This window comes from Myxine glutinosa, chromosome 5, assembly GCF_964187855.1.
Source record: "Myxine glutinosa chromosome 5, kmMyxGlut1.1, whole genome shotgun sequence".
Classification (NCBI taxonomy): Eukaryota; Metazoa; Chordata; class Myxini; order Myxiniformes; family Myxinidae; genus Myxine; species Myxine glutinosa.
This window is the reverse complement of record NC_136265.1, coordinates 98411870-98429581: the sequence shown is the minus strand read 5'-3', so window position 1 is coordinate 98429581 and position 17712 is coordinate 98411870. Positions and strand designations below refer to the sequence as shown.

Here is a 17712-nt window from a genome sequence, read left to right as displayed (position 1 = left end):
GGGTGAAGACTGCCGTTGGGGTCCGAGAAGGTAAGGCTCCGTCCGGTTTCCCCCTCCCACTTGTTTCCCCACGCGTATTCTCCGCCATTTGAACTGAACGCCTCGAAGTAACAGCTCGTTTGGTCATCTGTGCTACACTAAGGTGTTCACCAACGGTAGTCATGCGACAATATCTTGCGACTTGTGCACAAATTTTACTATTATTTAAATAAATCAGTGTGGCCATTGCTGCAAGAAGTCACTTTATTTTATGAGGCATTTTCATGACAATTCAATATCTTGATGAAAATCTTTTTCAATTGAAGAAAGAATTCCCCCCTCGTGTATTCTCTCATGTGCATTATGAGGTTAGATGACTGACTGCAAATTTTTCCACAAATTCAGCACATGTATGGGCATTCACTATTGTTGGCTGGATGACTGATTACAAGATTTTTCACAAATTGTATTTAATTGTGTACAAATTTCCCCTTCATCCAACCTCAGTTCCTTCCACCAGTGTGTGTCTACCCTCAGGAGTGCCAGGAAGCAATATCTCTCCACACTCAAACCTGTCTCCTTCTTCCAAATCCTAGTGGCGTCTGGTCAAATCCGTTTCTGGTGTTTGTTCCCCCTCCATCCCCTCCCTTACCTCAAATGGCTACACAGTTGACACCGCAAGTGTCAAAGCCGAATGCCTCAACTCTGTGTTTGCCTCAAAATCTTGTGTCCCAAACCCATCTCTCTCTGTTCCCACCTTACCCAGTCAAACCCAACTGCTCCTGGACTCTGTGTCCTTCTCTCCTGACAAGGTGAAGTTTTTGTCAAACCTCGACTCTGATTCTGCAACTGGACCTGACTGCATCAGCCCACGGGTCCGAAAATCCTGCTCTTCCGCTCTATCTCACACTCTCTCTGTTCTTTTCACCCTCTCTTTTGCTCAAGGTCATCTGCCATCATCTTGGAAATCAGCAAACGTTACCGCTTTACACAAAAAAGGTGCAAAAACAGATCCTAGCAACTACAGACCAATCAGCCTGCCATCAATTATCAGCAACGTCATGGAATCCATCATTGCTTCGGATATCAAATCCTTCCTCTTCTCAACTGGCTTGATCTCCGATCATCAATTTGGATTCAGACCAGGTCATTCTACTCTGGACATGCTGCTTCTGCTGTCTCAACAATGGATGGAGGTCCTCAATGCCAAACAGGAAATCAGAGCTGTCTCCCTTGACATATCACGTGCCTTCGATAAGATCTGGCACCCAGCTCTGCTCACCAAACTCTCCTCCTATGGTGTCCATGGAAATCTCCACGCATGGCTTGCGGACTTCCTCTCTGGTCATAGTCAACGTGTGGCCCTGAATGGATTCCTCTCATCTCCCCTTCCTGTTCAGGCTGGAGTTCCCCAAGGCAGTGTTCTGGGCCCTGTGCTTTTTCTGGTCTTCATAGATGATCTCTCCGACTCTCTGGAAAATCCTCTCTATCTCTTTGCTGATGACTCCACTCTCTGCCGCTCCATTCCTCATCCCTCAGATCGGCAGACTGCAGCCTCCTCACTCTCTGCAGACCTGGACAAAATCACAGACTGGTCAAACAAGTGGAACATGTCTTTCAATCTTGACAAATCTCACACTCTTACTATCTCTCTCCGAAAAGACCGACTAGACAACCCTCGCATCTACTTTCTCAACAATCCTCTCCAAGAAGTTATGTCGTTCAAGCCTTTGGATCTCACTATCTGCCATGACCTTTCCTGGGAAAACCACATTTCCAAGCTGGCCTCCAAAGCCAGTCGCCGACTGGGCATCCTGCGCCATGTGAAGGCCAAGCTGGCCTGAGCTCCTCACCACATACAAGGCTTTCATCGGCAGCTCAATGGAATACTGTTCCCCCCTCTGGGCCGGTGCTCCTGCCTCACACCTAGCTCGGCTTCACGCTGTTGAAACCAAAGCTTTCAGAATCATTGGAATCTCCCGCAATGAAGCTAAATCCGAGGGCCTTTCACTCACTCACCGCAGGCAGGTTAGTGGTCTTTCTGTCTTCTACCGACGCCTCTCCGTCCTTGCTCCCCCAGTGCTCTGTCCCCCAAATATTCCTACAGGTCGCACAAGATCTGCCAGCAACCCTCTTATGGTTAAACTGCTAAAATCAAGACTCTCTGCTCACCTTCACTCATTCATTTCTCTTTTCTCCCGCCTCTGGAACAAACTCCCTCACTCTCTTCAATCCCACTCCTCCAACCAGGTCTTTAAAACAGCTGTTCACCACCATCTCTTATCTTCCCCCATCCAAAACCTTGATCTTTTCTACCCCCGCTAATTCACCCCAGATCTACTTTTTTGAAATTCCAACTTCTTTCCTGGAAGTCCTTGCAGTGTCCATATGTTTTATACCTCTCCCACCTCCCCCCAAGCCCTCACCCTCCCACAGATCTCTCAATGTCCCTGCTCTCAAATGGTGTGTTTGTGTCCTTCCCCCTCTCTCCCCATCTTGTCTGCCGCTCCCCTTATTATATGTTTTATGTGTCGGTTTGATTTTTTGTGTGATTAATGTTGGCTGTTTCACGAGCCTCGACATTGTATCCAAAAAAAATAATTCAGGGCATTCAACATTGTGAATTATCACGTGTCTTTTGAGGATGGATGACTGATTACAAGATTTTCCGCAAATTGTGGTTAATCAGGGCATTAACCATTGTGAATTCTCATATGTATTTTGAGGATGGATGACTGATTACAATATTTTCCACAAATTGTGCATATGTATGGGTGTTCACCATCGTGAATTCCCATGTGCATTTTAAGGTGGGATGACTGATTAAAGCATTTTCCACAAATTAAGCATTTGTATGGGCGTTCACCATTGTGAATACTCATGTGTCTTGTGAGGTTGGATAACGGATTAAATGATTTTTCACAAATTGTGCATTTGTATGGGCGTTCACCATTGTGAATTCTCATGTGTGTTTTAAGGATGAATGATCGATTGAAAGATTTTCCACAATTTGTGCATTTGTATGGGCGTTCTCCATTGTGAGTTGCCATGTGTGTTTTAAGGTTGGATGACTGATGACAAGATTTTCCACAAATTGTGCATTCATGTGGGCATTTGCCATTGTGATTTCGCATGTGTGTTTTCAGATGGCATGGCCAATTAAAAGATTTTCCACAAATTGTGCATTCATGTGGGCGTTCACCATTGTGAATTCTCATGTGTGTTTTGAGGATGGATGATCGATTAAAAGATTTTTCACAAACTGTGCATTTGTACGGGCGTTCACCATTGTGAATTCTCATGTGCGTTTTAAGGTTGGATGACTGACGACAAGATTTTCCACAAATTGTGCATTCATATGGGTATTCTCCATTGTGAATTCTCATGTGTGTTTTGAGGATGGACGATCGATTAAAAGATTTTCCACAAACTGTGCAATTGTACGGGCGTTCCCCCTTGTGAATTGCCATGTGTTTTTTAAGGGTGGATGAATGACTGAAGGATTTTCCACAACTTGAGCATTTGTATGGACATTCACCACTGTGAATTCTCAAGTGTGATTTTAGTTGGGAAGACTGATTGAAAGATTTTCCACAAATTGTGCATCTGCACAGGCATTCTCCATTGTGAATTCTCATGTGTGTTTTAAGATTGGATGAGTTATTGAAAGATTTTTCACAAATTGTGCATTTGAATGGGCGTTCACCATTATGAATTCTCATGTGTGTTTTAAGATTGGATGACCGACTGAAAGATTTTTCACAAAGTGTGCATTTGAATGGGCGTTCTCCATTGTGAATTTTCATGTGTGTTTTAAGATTGCATGACTGATTGAAAGATTTTTCACAAATTGTACATTTGTATGGGCGTTCACCATTATGAATTCTCGTGTGTATTTTAAGTGTGGCTGACTGATAAAAAGTTTTTCCACAAACTGTGCATTTATATGGTTGTTCTCCACTGTGAACTGTCATGTGTATTTTCAGAGTGGATAACCAATTGAAAGATTTTCCACAACTTGTGCATTTGAATGGGCGTTCTCCATTGTGAATTCTCATGTGTGTTTTAAGATTGGATGACTGATTGAAAGATTTTTCACAAATTGTACATTTGAATGGGCGTTCACCATTATGAATTCTCATGTGTCTTTTAAGGGTGGATGATTGACTAAAATATTTTTCACAAACTGTGCATTTATATGGTTGTTCTCCACTGTGAACTGTCATGTGTATTTTCAGAGTGGATAACCAATTGAAAGATTTTCCACAATTTGTGCATTTGTATGGACGTTCACATTTCTTTTCTTTGGGAGCCATAGGAAAATTATTCTCTGCAACCATTTCATTATTTGGTTTGACATATTTGTAAAATGTCTTCTTGTTGGTTTCAGGTGGCGAGTCTTGTGGACGTGTGTCTGTGCCGTATATGAAAGTAGATGCAGTCTCCCTTGTAGACTCAGTGGATTCACCTGTAAATACAACATCACATGATGTGTGAAAAAAAAAAAAAACAGATTCTGTTCAATACTCCCAACATCATTCTGACAACCGTACCCAAGTCTAACATGTACGTATGTATTTGTTCCACTGTAGAAAAGTAAAAAAATATTGTTGTTGTAAATATAGTGCTGTTCAAATTTTGGGTTTTTCCAATGACATTCATACTTGATGGTAAATTCATCCAATTATATCAGTGATGAGTCATGTTTCGTATTCTAAATGAACAGCTTTTATAAATGCACGTGCAACAAACTGCTTCAGTAAACTAGATGGTATTCATAGAGTACTTACCTTGTGCAGTCACTTTGGTGGGAGCCAACTTTTCTGTTTTTAAAGGTGTCTTTTTCTTTGATTCAATATGGCTGCCAGACCACGTGAGCGATGAAATCATAAATTTACAAACTCTAATATAATTTTTGCATAGAGCACGCTCAAGAAATTTCAAACTGATCAGACTTCGGGATATTTTGGGTCTTTGGAGTCTTTAAGGGTGTTTTGGGTCTATCGGGGTCTTGGTAGTCTTAAGGGTCTTGGGGGACTTAACGGGTCGTCAAATGTCTGAGGGGTCTCTATGGGTTAAAAGGTATATTCCAAAAGTACGTAATTAAGAATTCACAGACTGTGTTTTTGTGTTATTTTTATTTGAAGAAGAAGAAGACGTTTTGGTCACAAATATACGATAGTATTAATATATGAAAATAAAATGTTAAATCATGATTGTATTGAAATATTGTCGCATCGACCATGTGGTGAAGACCTAAGTGCGACGGATGACCAAACTAGCCTTAACTCCCAAGCGTATGAGCTGAATCGATGGTGATTCCTCTGTATGGCACGCCAGGGAAACGGAGGTCCCGTGGCCTTTCCTGGACAGACAGACGCGAAGGGGGTTTAACCGAACCCACAAACAAATAAACACACAGGACAAAAAATTGAAAGTCAACAAATAATGATTTAATGAAAATAATGCAAGCAAAAGGAATGTGCGGTAAAACTAAAATTCCTAAATGAGGGAAGCCTCCACTCAGACTCGTACACAGACACAGGGAGAAATAAAAGTGAAAATATATGTCGGATGTCATGTAGCCATTTAGCTCCGGTCTCAAAGAGGGTTTGGTGGTGTCACAGGTCCCGTGTCCCTGCACGGGAAAATACGATTGGCGTGAAGTCGAGTCCACGGCCAGCCGCCGGCGGCGCGAAGCAAACAGGCAAGAGCTCCTCCCCTGATCCTTCTCGTTCAGCTGCTATGAGCTCCGACCGTCCCGAACTGCTGTCTCTCACCAGCCCCTTCCCAGGAGCGCACACAAAACAAAGCAGCCACAGCCGAGCGACCCGAAGCCAACCAGTTACAATTCGCCACCAACGCCAGAACAGAGAGAGTGCCAAATGCATTCGCTCGCACTAAGCCCAGGACAGAGAGAGAGAGACAGCGAGAGGGAGGGACACACCCTCCTTTGTCCTTCGCTGACGTCACACTCGACCAATCCTGACGTCTCGGCACATCATCTCATCTCCACGACCAATCATCCCCCTTTCGGGCGGGGCCTCACAGGCAGCTTGACGCCCAATGACGAAGCTCGGGGCGTGGCCTGTCAATTACGGTCCTTTGAGGCGGAGTCCAGCCGTCCTTCGGGAATGGTCGGCTGGGCGGGGTGTACTTGCCGGTCGTAATGTCTGGGTACTGTCGGTGATTATGGTTGTTGTTGTAATGGCAGCCCTTTTTAGATGAAATAAAACATATGGGAAAATCTCAGAGGCAATTACACACTGGGGATTATTCTTAAGCCCTACCTAATTAGCATAGCTCCACCCCTCGTATGGAGACACATATACGATCTTACTGGGCAGTCGGCCTAACTTAGATACATGAAGGTTTCTTCTTCACGACATTCGGGGAATGCTAATCTATACAATTCTATCTCGACTAAGGTATTTCATTACCTACCCCCACACACGTAACAATATTTTCAAATCATCGAATCATCATCGTCGGTTCACTTCTGGATTTGGGAGGAAAGTCCATGTCGATCACATTTCAAAATCATAATTATATTGAGGAATTTCTGAAACCTCCTACCTGCCTTACGACACCTGCTGAGACCCCAAAACATTCCACAGAAGGTTATTATATTTCCTTTTAGTAAAATATGCAACTGCAATGGTTACTAAATGCATCCCCCTGTCATGTGACCAGGTCCTCAGCTCAGATTGGTGAACGTTTGCGAGGGACATACATACATACACCAGCCAGACAGACAAACACTGTTCCAAATGGCATTGTCTTACAAGCTACGGGCGCGGGTCCTCAAGCTCACCTGGATCAGGAGAAACAGTCACTCAAATCCCCCTACATAACCTCTCATATCATATTTTTTAATGCTATGAACAAACTTTGGTACATCCCGGGTGTTGAAGCTCATGGTCAAGTTTCATTAAAATCGTGTGGAATTTCTGAGAAGAGAGCAAATACCTATTTGGGGGGGGGGGGGGGGGGGGTTCAAACCTCACCCCCACCCCTGTAGACCTCCATAGTGAGCGCAAATTTTGATGCAGTCAATACATCTTCGCTAAGCATCAGATATAAAGCTTGTGGCCAAGCTGTGTGTGTTTCATCAAAATCATTTGTTTGGGTCAAGCGATAATTCGTGAAGTGTTTATGGAATCACTCACTCACTCACCTACAGACACTGCTCGATCTCATAAACTCAACGGACTATAGTCCAGGTAAGCTAAGGAGGAAAAAGTAGGTTGACAAGCCGAGCTATTAGATACACACCTGTTGGTATTTTGAGAGTTCAACACCACCGAAAGGTTGTTGTTTGTTATTGATGGATGTTGGGTGTTCTATTGTATTGATTTAATGTCTAGACCCAGACATGAAATCAACACAAAAAAATATATAATAATAATTATATATATATATATATATATATATATATATATATATATATATATATATATATATATATATATATACTGTATATATATATATATCTATCTATAATTCCAGTAATCTCTGTGTGTGTGTGTGTGTGTGTATGTGTGTATGTCTGTGTGTTTGTCTGTGACCGCTGTTTCTCGACAACCACGGGTCCGATATACTTGAAACTTGCCAGGTATATTGCTGGGGACCTGAGGATGTGCCTTTTCAAGGTTTCATATTAATCGGACAAGTAGTTACCGAGCTATGGCGATTTCTTTACCAAACTCCGCAAGCCGTTCGCTTTGGACCAAACCATTTCATGTAAATAGAGGGGGGGGATTGTCACCGTACTCGCAAGCCGTTCGCTTTGGACCAAACCATTTCATGTAAATAGAGGGGGGGGATTGTCACCGTACTCGCAAGCCGTTCGCTTTGGACCAAACCATTTCATGTAAATAGAGGGGGGGGATTGTCACCGTACTCGCAAGCCGTTCGCTTTGGCTTTGCGAATGGACCAAACCATTTCATGTAAATAGAGGGGGGGGATATAATTTTAGATATATATATAGTACGGGCATGCCCTAGTATATATATAAACACAAGAAGACACTGGTACCAATCGATAAAACAGCACAAGCAAATGATAAGTTAGATGAGACAAATACAAAATGGTAGCCTTAGCTTTGGAAGTTTTTCTCTTGCAGCAAAAAGGACAACAGAACAAGTTCAGGATGAACACGTGACATTTTCAGGACTTCTTTTTGAAGAGGGAAGGTGACAATGTGAGAATTTCTTGGATCGAAAATTTTTCTTAGCTCTGGGGTGCTCAAACTTCCAATAGGATTGGAGATGACAGGACACTCATTACCAGGTACAATCCTGGGTGGGTCGAAGCTCTATCACAGGTTACTAGACCAAGTGTGCAGGTATTTGGAAGAAATAAGTCGCCCACTCTTCACCAAATACACCATGATATCTTTAACATCCACCAACGAATGAGAACAGACAGGACCCCCAGGTTAACCTCCATCCGAGAGTTGGTGCACATATTGATGTATCCCCCTGCATGTGAAAAACCAGGATGGCAGTTTGCAGCTGGGCTGATATTCAAACAAAGGCGAGACAGCTCAGAGCCCAGTGTACACACCTCAGGCATATCCCACCAGCACAAAAGAATGGTGATTGGAGCAAAATGCTGATTACATTCATTGAGAACATCAGTGAGCCAGAAAACAATGTGGCCTTGTGTCCACACACAGACCTTTGCAAGTGGAGCGGAGTCCAGAGAAAGACCTTGGAGAAACTATTGCAATTCCATGCTTATCCAAAAGTCAATTTCCTCACCGTTCTTGGGATCATTGCTAATCCCAAGTACATAATGTCAATAGACAACGAACACATGAAAGGACAAGCTTCAAGAAAGGTATCATGGGCTATTCAATGTTCATAACATAAATTAAAATGCGACAGCATACTCTGAAATGCACCCCTCCTTGCTGACAGTGCATCAAAGTGACAGTTGTTATCAGATGTGTTCCTTCATTAATCAAACCAAAATGTAGTGCTGAATCGTGAACATGATACTGTCACGTTCCTGGTGATTAAAATCTTCCAAGGAAACGGATTTCCGAACGGGCTTTAACTCCGAGGCGTTCAGTCAAAATATAGTGGAGAATACGCATGGGGGCAAGTGGGGGGAGAAGCCGGAGCACTTACCTTCACGGATCCCACCGGCAGTCTTCGACCCTGCAATAAATAAACTCAAACAACGCGGAATTAAAATGTACAAAAATAAACAGGTTTATTAAAGAAAGTGCCAGTAACAAAGAAAACACGGTCAAATAACAATAAATTCCTAAATTGGAGCACCCCCACACAGACTCAGTACATAGACAAAGGGAAATATAATGATATAAAAATAAAAGGTGTGGTTGGCACTTGTATGCGAGCGGCTCCGAACCTTGTCAGGAATTGTCTCAGGTCCGCATGCACGCAATCCGTTTGCGGCTCCGGCCTTGGCGTGGAGAAGGCCTCAATCCGCCCTCGTTTCACTACGGGCCGCGCCTGTCCACTCGCCGTTCCTGTTTGGAAACCCGCGGTTCTCAGTCCGTGGCTCTTCTTCTTCACGACCACCAGCAAGGAGTCGGCACACGATCGCCCGCGATGGTGTCCAATAAAAGAATGGGCGAGAAGATGTCGATGCCGAGAGACAAAACGTCGATGCCGGGAGAGCCAAAATGCGACCCAAAGTCCAAAACGAGAAGGCACAAGAGGGGGGCAAAATGTCGGTCAGTGTTCTTTTAACGTCCAGGCTCTGACGTTATCTCAACACGTCTCCGTGTCTGATCCAACCAGTGCGTGCCACCTTACCAGTCCAAGGTGCCAATCAAATCCCGCCCAATCACCGCTCTTTGGGCGTGTCTCCACGGAGCTGCCTGTCCTGTGCGCTTAGCAAGTCGGTGTAATCAGCAGTAGTGCTTCATGCCTGGCTTCCGGTTAGTTTTTATTCATTAGTGTATTTAAATGCGCGATTCTGGCTTGGTTTCGAGTGTGGTGTCATAAGGAACAACGGAATAAATTACAGAGGCAACGACACACAGGGGGTTAATTTACCAATAATCCCTCACTAATTAACAAGACCCACCACTCGTGATGGGGACAAAGATACAAGTTTACCCACGATACACGGTCTTCTGGATCCCTACTTATGGTACATAGGGGTGGTTATTCTTCTTCACGACAGTCGGAGCACACCAAGCTATACACTCTACCTGAACTAAGGTAATCATTGTCTACCCCCTCCAAACGTAACAATACCAACTAACATAGCCTGCGACTTGTGTAGACATTTTACTCTTATTTAAACAAATCAGTGTGGCCATTGCTGCAAGAAGTCACTTTATTTAAACAGGCATTTTCATGACAATTCAAAAGCTTGATGAAAATATTTTTCAATTGAAGAAAGAACTTCCCAATCGTGTTTTCTCATGTGCATTATGAGGTTGGATGACTGACTGCAAAATTTTCAACAAATTCAGCACATGTATGGGCATTCACTCGTGTCAATTCTCATATGTATTTTGAGGATGGATGACTGATTTCAAGATTTTTCACAAATTGAGTTTCATCAGGGCATTTACCGCTTGTGAATTTTCATGTGTCTTTTGAGGATGGATGACTGATTACAAGATTTTCCACAAATTGTGCATATGTATGGACGTTCACCATTGTGAATTCTCAGGTGTGTTTTCAGGGCGGATGACTGATTAAAACATTTTCCACAAATTAAGCATTTGTATGGGCGTTCACCATTGTGAATACTCATGTGTCTTGTGAGATTGGATAACGGATTAAAAGACTTTCCACAAAGTGTGCATTTGTGTGGGCGTTCACCGTTGTGAGTTGCCATGTGTGTTTTAAGGTTGGATGACTGATGACAAGATTTTCCACAAATTGTGCATTCATATGGGTATTCACCATTGTGAATTCTCATGTGTATTTTAAGGATGGAGGATCGATTGAAAGATTTTCCACAAACTGTGCAATTGTACGGGCGTTCACCATTATGAATTACCATGTGTGTTTTAAGGGTGGATGAATGACTGAAAGATTTTCCACAACTTGAGCATTTGTATGGACGTTCACCACTGTGAATTCTCAAGTGTGATTTTAGTTGAGAAGACTGATTGAAAGATTTTCCACAAATTGTGCATCTGCACACGCGTCCACAATTGTGAATTCTCAAGTGTGTTTTAAGGTTGGAAAACTGATTAAAAGATTTTCCACAACCTGGGCATTTGAATGGGCACTCACCATTGTGAATTCTCAAGTGTGATTTTAGATTAGATGACTGATTGAAAGATTTTCCACAAAGTGTGCAGCTGCACAGGCGTTCTCCATTGTGAATTCTCATGTGTGTTTTAAGATTGGATGACTGATTGAAAGATTTTTCACAAATTGTGCATTTGTATGGGCGTTCTCCAGTATGAATTCTCATGTGTATTTTAAGTGTGGATGACTGTTTGAAACATTTTCCACAAACTATGCATTTGTACAGGCGTTCACAGTTGTGAATTCTCATGTGTCTTTTAAGGGTGGATGACTGACTAAAATATTTTTCACAAACTGTGCATTTATATGGTTGTTCTCCACTGTGAACTGTCATGTGTATTTTCAGAGTGGATAACCAATTGAAAGATTTTCCACAACTTGTGCATTTGTATGGACGTTCACCTTTCTTTCCTTTGGGATCCTTGGGAAAATTATTCTCTGCAACCATTTCATAATTTGGTTTGACATGTTTGTAAAATGTCTTGTTGGTTTCAGGTGGCGTGTCTTGTGGACGTGTGTCTGCGCCGTTCATAAAAGTAGATGCAGTCTCCCTTGCAGACTCAGTGGATTCACCTGTAAATACAACATCACATGACTTGTAAAACAAATAAAATATCAGATTCTGTTAAATACTCGTAACATCATTCTGACAAACGTACCCAAGTATAACATGTACGTATGTATTTGTTCCACTGCAGAAAAGTAAAAAAAATATTGTTGTTGTAAATATAGTGCTGTTCAAAAGTTTGGGTTTTTCCACTGATGTTCATACTAGATGGTAAATTCATCCAATTATATCAGTGATGTCATGTGTTTAGTATTCTAAATTAACAGCTTTTATAAATGCACGTGAAACAAACTGCTTCAGTAAACTAGATGGTATTTTCAGTAAACTTCAGTAAACTATTCATAGAATACTTACCTTGTGCAGTCACCTTGGTGCGAGCCAACTCTTCTGTTTTTGAAGGTTTTTTTTCTTTGATCCAATATGGCTGCCAGATCACGTGAGCGATGACATCATAAATTTACATTCACGAATATCATTTTTGCATATAGCAGTTATAGCACGCTCAAGAAATTTCAAACTGATCAGACCAAGCGTTGTCCCTGTTGAAGTATGACGTCATAATGAAAGTACTGACAACATCATCACTAACATATGTTATTCCCCAAGGGGAGTTCTTTACAACGCACCATGTTTCAATTTTGTCCAATGAGCGGTTTCAGAGATATAGAGGTGCAACGTTTTTCCAAGATGGCGCCCATACAACATGGCATGTGGTCATAATTGTCATTAAATAATTCTCGAGGAGAAGGCACTCCTATGGTGAAAATTTCGTGTCCATCAGACTAACAGTTGGAGAGAAAAAATATTTCATACTGATCGGATGAAGTGTTGTACTTGTCGAATTATGACGTCATAATGAAGGCACCAATGATAACATTATTAACATATTGTTGCAGGGACCGGAGGTACAGTCAAATCCCCACTCCTGACAACAATTTGTTGCGGTACGACCGCCGAAGTACGAGGGGCCGCGGCGGTGAGAGCGTCGAATCCTAACCACTAGACCACACCATATTCAATTGCGTGCCGAGAGGTTTTTTACGGTGTGGAAAGCGGCGTTACCCCCACGAGATTTATGGACCCGAGTCTAGCCAAATTAGGTCTCGGATGATGCTAGGCCAATTGGTGAAAGGACGTACCGAACAGGTTGGAAAGGTATCAAATGTACAGCCTTTTATTCAGAAGGCACAGAGAAAAAGAGACGAAGATACACCTTAACAATGCTTACCTATCATAATAAACCCCACTGGTGCCTTCACTCTCTGACACACACACTCAGGGAATAACTGGTTAAAGGGCGTAACGATGTACGTGCTGGGATTCCTCGCAATTGGCCACGGGGTCTGGTGTGTGCGGCTCGCAGTTCAATGACGTCAGGTCCATAGGACGAACCGCCGCCTCGAAGTTGGCAAGGACGAACTCAGCACAGGTAGATGAACTTCAGCACAGGTGAATGAATGATCGTTTTAACGCATACAAGTTTTAACTTCAGCACAGGTGAGTCGTGTAGAAATTGCCAACGCTTGCGGGTCAGCCGGATGGCGCAAAAGATCGGTGCAGACGCGATGGGTGTCGGGCGTCGAACAAAGGCCAAACACGTGTCATGGTAGAAACGAAAAGGCAAGCGAGGTCTCGTCGTGGGCGTGGCTAAAAGGGCAAGAGCTCAGGTGTGTCCTCGCGAAGTCCAAAAAGCAAGAGAATCGTGTCGTCCACGAGGCAAAGAGAGAACAGAGCAGGAGGTTGTCGACGTGGCGAAATCCCAGGCAAAAGAGAATGAAATTGTGATCCGCGTGGGCTTTTACCAGATCAGCCCACGCCCCTCAAAATGTTCCACAGCATTCATTGGCTGAGGCTTGTCGCATCATGGCGACGGGTTCCCGGCTCGCCATTGGTGACATGGGCCGTGCTTTTGGCCACGCCTTTCTGTACATCTGGTGTTATGGCTTCCCTTAACCACACAAGGGTTTGACATTCTGCCTAACTCAACGCATATTTGGTCTTTTTTTACTACTCAATGGAAAAGGGCTAATCTTTACATTCAATAAGACATAACTGACTAATGCAGGCTACATGTTGTCGTGCAATTGACTATAGGGGGTCTGCCATTATGGCACACCCGCAACAATATCTTATTCCCCATCGGGAGTATTTGACAATGAGCGATGTTTCATTTTTTTCCATTGAGCAGGTTCGGAGATATGGAGGTGAAACGTTTTCTGAGATGGCGTCCGTACCACGTGACCCATATCATAATTACGATAAAATTTTTTTTACAGGCGGGGGCGATCCCATAGGGAAAATTTCGTGTCAATCGGACCAATTGCGGCCGAGAAAAAGAATTTTTAAAATGCAGACACACGTATGACATACGTACGTATGTACGGATGCATCCGATCGCTGAAGCCTGCTTCTCGCTTCGTGGGCGCAGTGTAAAAATTATCTGATCCGGATCCGGATTCCAATCTTCACCAAAATTGAATCAGTTCTTCCTTGTCACAAACCCAACCTCTCCACCAAGTTTCGTCCGAATCCATCCACAATGTTTTGAGATATCCTTTTCACAGACAACCAAACAAAAAAGGCCGGCAGGCCCCACTCTCGCTACCAGCCTGACAGGTATGACGAAAATCGAGACAATCAATAATTATAATTGATTGATTAATTGGACAATTAAAATAAATGAATAATAATCATAAAATAATGAATTTCTTAATCAATTGGCTAAAGACATGCCTAAACCACCACTGCTTCATTCAAATCTGTAACCTTTTGAAAATTAATCAAATAATTGATCGAAAAATTAAGTAATTCATCGATAAATTGATTAACAAATCAAAAATATCCTTTATAGCCACATCATTTGGTCAATGTTGTGTCCAAACGTCAGCTTCCTAGCTCAAAAGGTGCCTGCAATATTGCCCAAATGAGAAAGAAAATAAATAATTGTTGTTTAATTGTGCAAATAAAATAAATAAATAATAATCGTAAAATAATTAATTTCAAAATCAATTGACTAATAGCACAGCTAAATCAACTGTTTCATCTGAATATGCAACTTTTTGAAAGTCAAGTGATTCAACGAATAATTAATCGATAAATCAATAAATCAAAAATACCCTTTATAGCCACTTCATCACTGTCATGTCAAGATATCAGCTTCCTAGCACAGAAGGCACATGAAAGACAGGAATTAAGTAATACTTAATAAATCAATAATAATTTTGTTTAAAAAAATTTAAAACACCGTTTTTGTCAAAGCACTTGTTCACTATTGTGCCCAAATTTTAGCTTCCTAGTCAAAAAATGGCCGAGATATTGTCCGGACAAATGAGACAACCTTGACCTTTGATCTATACAGTCAAAAAACATCGACAACCTCAAGTTTGTCCTTTAGAATCCTCTGGTAAAGTATGACTAAAAGTATTTGCGAGTTATCACACTCACAGACAAACAAACAACAACAACACAACATGCATTTTAAGGCCATTTTCCCTGCAAGAGCGGGGGTTAGCCTTGCGGCCCCCATGACAATCTTCTCCAGTTTGCCCTATTTTCTGCATCTCTCCTTGTTAACCCGCTAGCCCGCATTTCTTCTTCCACCATCTTTAGCCAAGTCTTTCTCGGTCGTCCCGTCCTCTACTTCCTTCTACATTCATTTCAATCACTCTTCTCAACCAGTCACTTTCATCCTTCCTCAACACATGACCAAACCATCTCAACCTGTTCCTCTTCACAGCATCAATCACAGGCTCTAGTCTATTCCCATCATCTTTCGCAATTCATCATTTGTCTTCCTCTCTCTCAATGATACTCCGCACATCCACCGAACCATTCGCATTTCCACCCTTTCCAGCCTTCGTTGCTGCTCTATGTTCATTACCCATGTCTCGCTCCCATAAATCATAACACTTCTCACACATGCAGCATACACCTTTCCCTTCAGCTTCAACGACACTCCCCTCCTCATCAGCACGCCACTCAGTTCCCGAAACTGCTTCATGCACATCTCACTCTGGCAACCGTTGCGGAGTCTGATCCACCTTCTCCATTCAGCATGTCTCCGAGGTAGCAAAATGTTTTCACACCTTCCAGCTTCACGCCATCTCCAAGATCCAACTCAACATTTCCTCCATCTGCAGCTCCCTCTGTGCACACCTTACATTTGAATGTAGCTGCCACACTGGTTAATGACCCTCTCAGACCACTACATTTTTGATGAACCCACTCAGTGCACATTGTACATTGAATGGAGTTCACTCCGACACCCTTCCTGCACACAGCACAGGGCCACTTCCCAGTTCTTTCCACCTCACCACATGCTTTACCACTTGCCATCACCTTCGTCTTTCCTATATTCACCTTGAGACCTTTTGTCTCCATACATTCCTTCCGTCCATCCATACTGTCCGCAGTCAACACCAGATCATCTGCATACAACAACTCCCAGGGTAAACCCTCCAATACGTTCTGAGCCAGCACCTCCATCACAGCTACAAATAGTGGTGGACTTAGTACCGACTCCTGATGCACTCCCACCTTCACCTCAAACTCACCACTGTTCCCGTCCTTCGTCCTTACAGCTGTGCGCGCTCTTTTGTACATTGCCATCACTACTCTGATCAACCATTCCTCCACTCCTAACTTCCTCAATGCCCATGTCAATACTTCGCGTGGAACCCTATCGAATGCTTTCTCCAGATCAACAAACCCAAGAAACAACTTCTTCCTCTTCTCCATGTACTTCTCCTGCAACTGCCTCACAATAAAGAGCGCATCTGTCGTTCCTCTTCCTGGCATAAATCCAAACTGCATTTCGTCAATCTTCACTTTCTTCCTTATCCTCCTCTCCAACACCCTTTCAAATACCTTCATTCCATGCTCCAATAACTTTATCGCTCGGTACGAGCCACACTCCAGAGGGTCACCATTACCCTTGTATAGAGGGACGAGGGTACTCAGTTCCCAATCCACTGGAATGCGGCCTTCTTTCACCACCAGATTACAGATCTCTGTCATTCTCTTCACACCCCAGCTTCCTGCTGCCTTCAACATATCTCCCACAACTCCCGTCGGCCCTCCTGCTTTTCTAATCTTCATTGCTTTTATCGCTTCCTCAACTTCCTTCTCAGTTATCTTCTCTGCCGGTCCTAAAACTGGGTTACTCTCTATGTTGCCATCCCATTCATTCTCTGTATTCAACAGCATTTCCATATATCTTTTCCATCTTCCTTTAATTCCATCTGGGTCCACAACGATTTGTCCCACTTCATCCTTCAAGCAACTCACCCCCATCACATCACACCTCTCTTTCGCTATCTGCTTTGCAATACTGAATACCACTCTCTGACCCTCTTCCGAATCCATGCTTTCTCCGAACATTTTCCTACATGCTTCCTGCGCCTTTGCTACCTCTTTCTCTGCAGCCTTCTTGGCTGCCTTATAACTTTCATGCTCTGCTTTTTCTGCTCCCGTACCGTTCGCCTTCTGCCACTCCTTGAACTTCTTCCTCTTCTCGTCAATCCTCTTTCCAACTTCCTCATCCCACCACCATGTTTCCGAGTGCCTCGGTGGTCCTTTTGTCCATCCACATACCTCACCAACGGCTCCCAACAGACTATCTTTCATTGACATCCAACCACGTTCAAGCTCAACCATATCATCCTCTACCCTACTCAGCCTCTCTTTTAATGCCTCCCTTACTGTCACCTCTTTCAACCTACACACCTTCATTCTCGGTTGGTACTTCACCCGCCGAGCTCTCCTCGCACCTTTCACCCTCATGTCGCAGACAACCAAGTGGTGCTGTGAAACAGCCTCCTCCCCCAGGATCACCTTTGTGTCCCGGAGGTGCCCCCTATCTCGCCTACGCACCATCAGGTAGTCAACGGTTGTCGTCGACCCACCTGACGTGT

The 17712-nt window shown here is 43.2% G+C and overlaps 1 protein-coding gene across 6 annotated transcripts in view; it reads right to left on the bottom strand.

Annotated features, from left to right (window-relative positions):
• Window positions 1-229: 229 nt before the first annotated feature.
• Window positions 230-17712, bottom strand: part of LOC137427323 (uncharacterized) — a 112431-nt gene continuing 94948 nt past the window's right edge. For 3 of the 6 annotated variants that reach the window (XM_068116742.2, XM_078778387.1, XM_068116743.2), the window contains 2 exons: window positions 11635-11805; window positions 230-4447 (listed from right to left, as the gene is read on the bottom strand). In XM_068116742.2, coding sequence (XP_067972843.2) covers window positions 2673-4447; window positions 11635-11805 — 1946 coding nt within the window. In that variant the 3' untranslated portion in view covers window positions 230-2672. Of the gene's footprint in view, window positions 4448-10282; window positions 11806-17712 lie in introns of those variants that run through there. The other 3 variants (XM_078778388.1, XM_078778389.1, XM_068116744.2) reach the window with 2 other exon arrangements.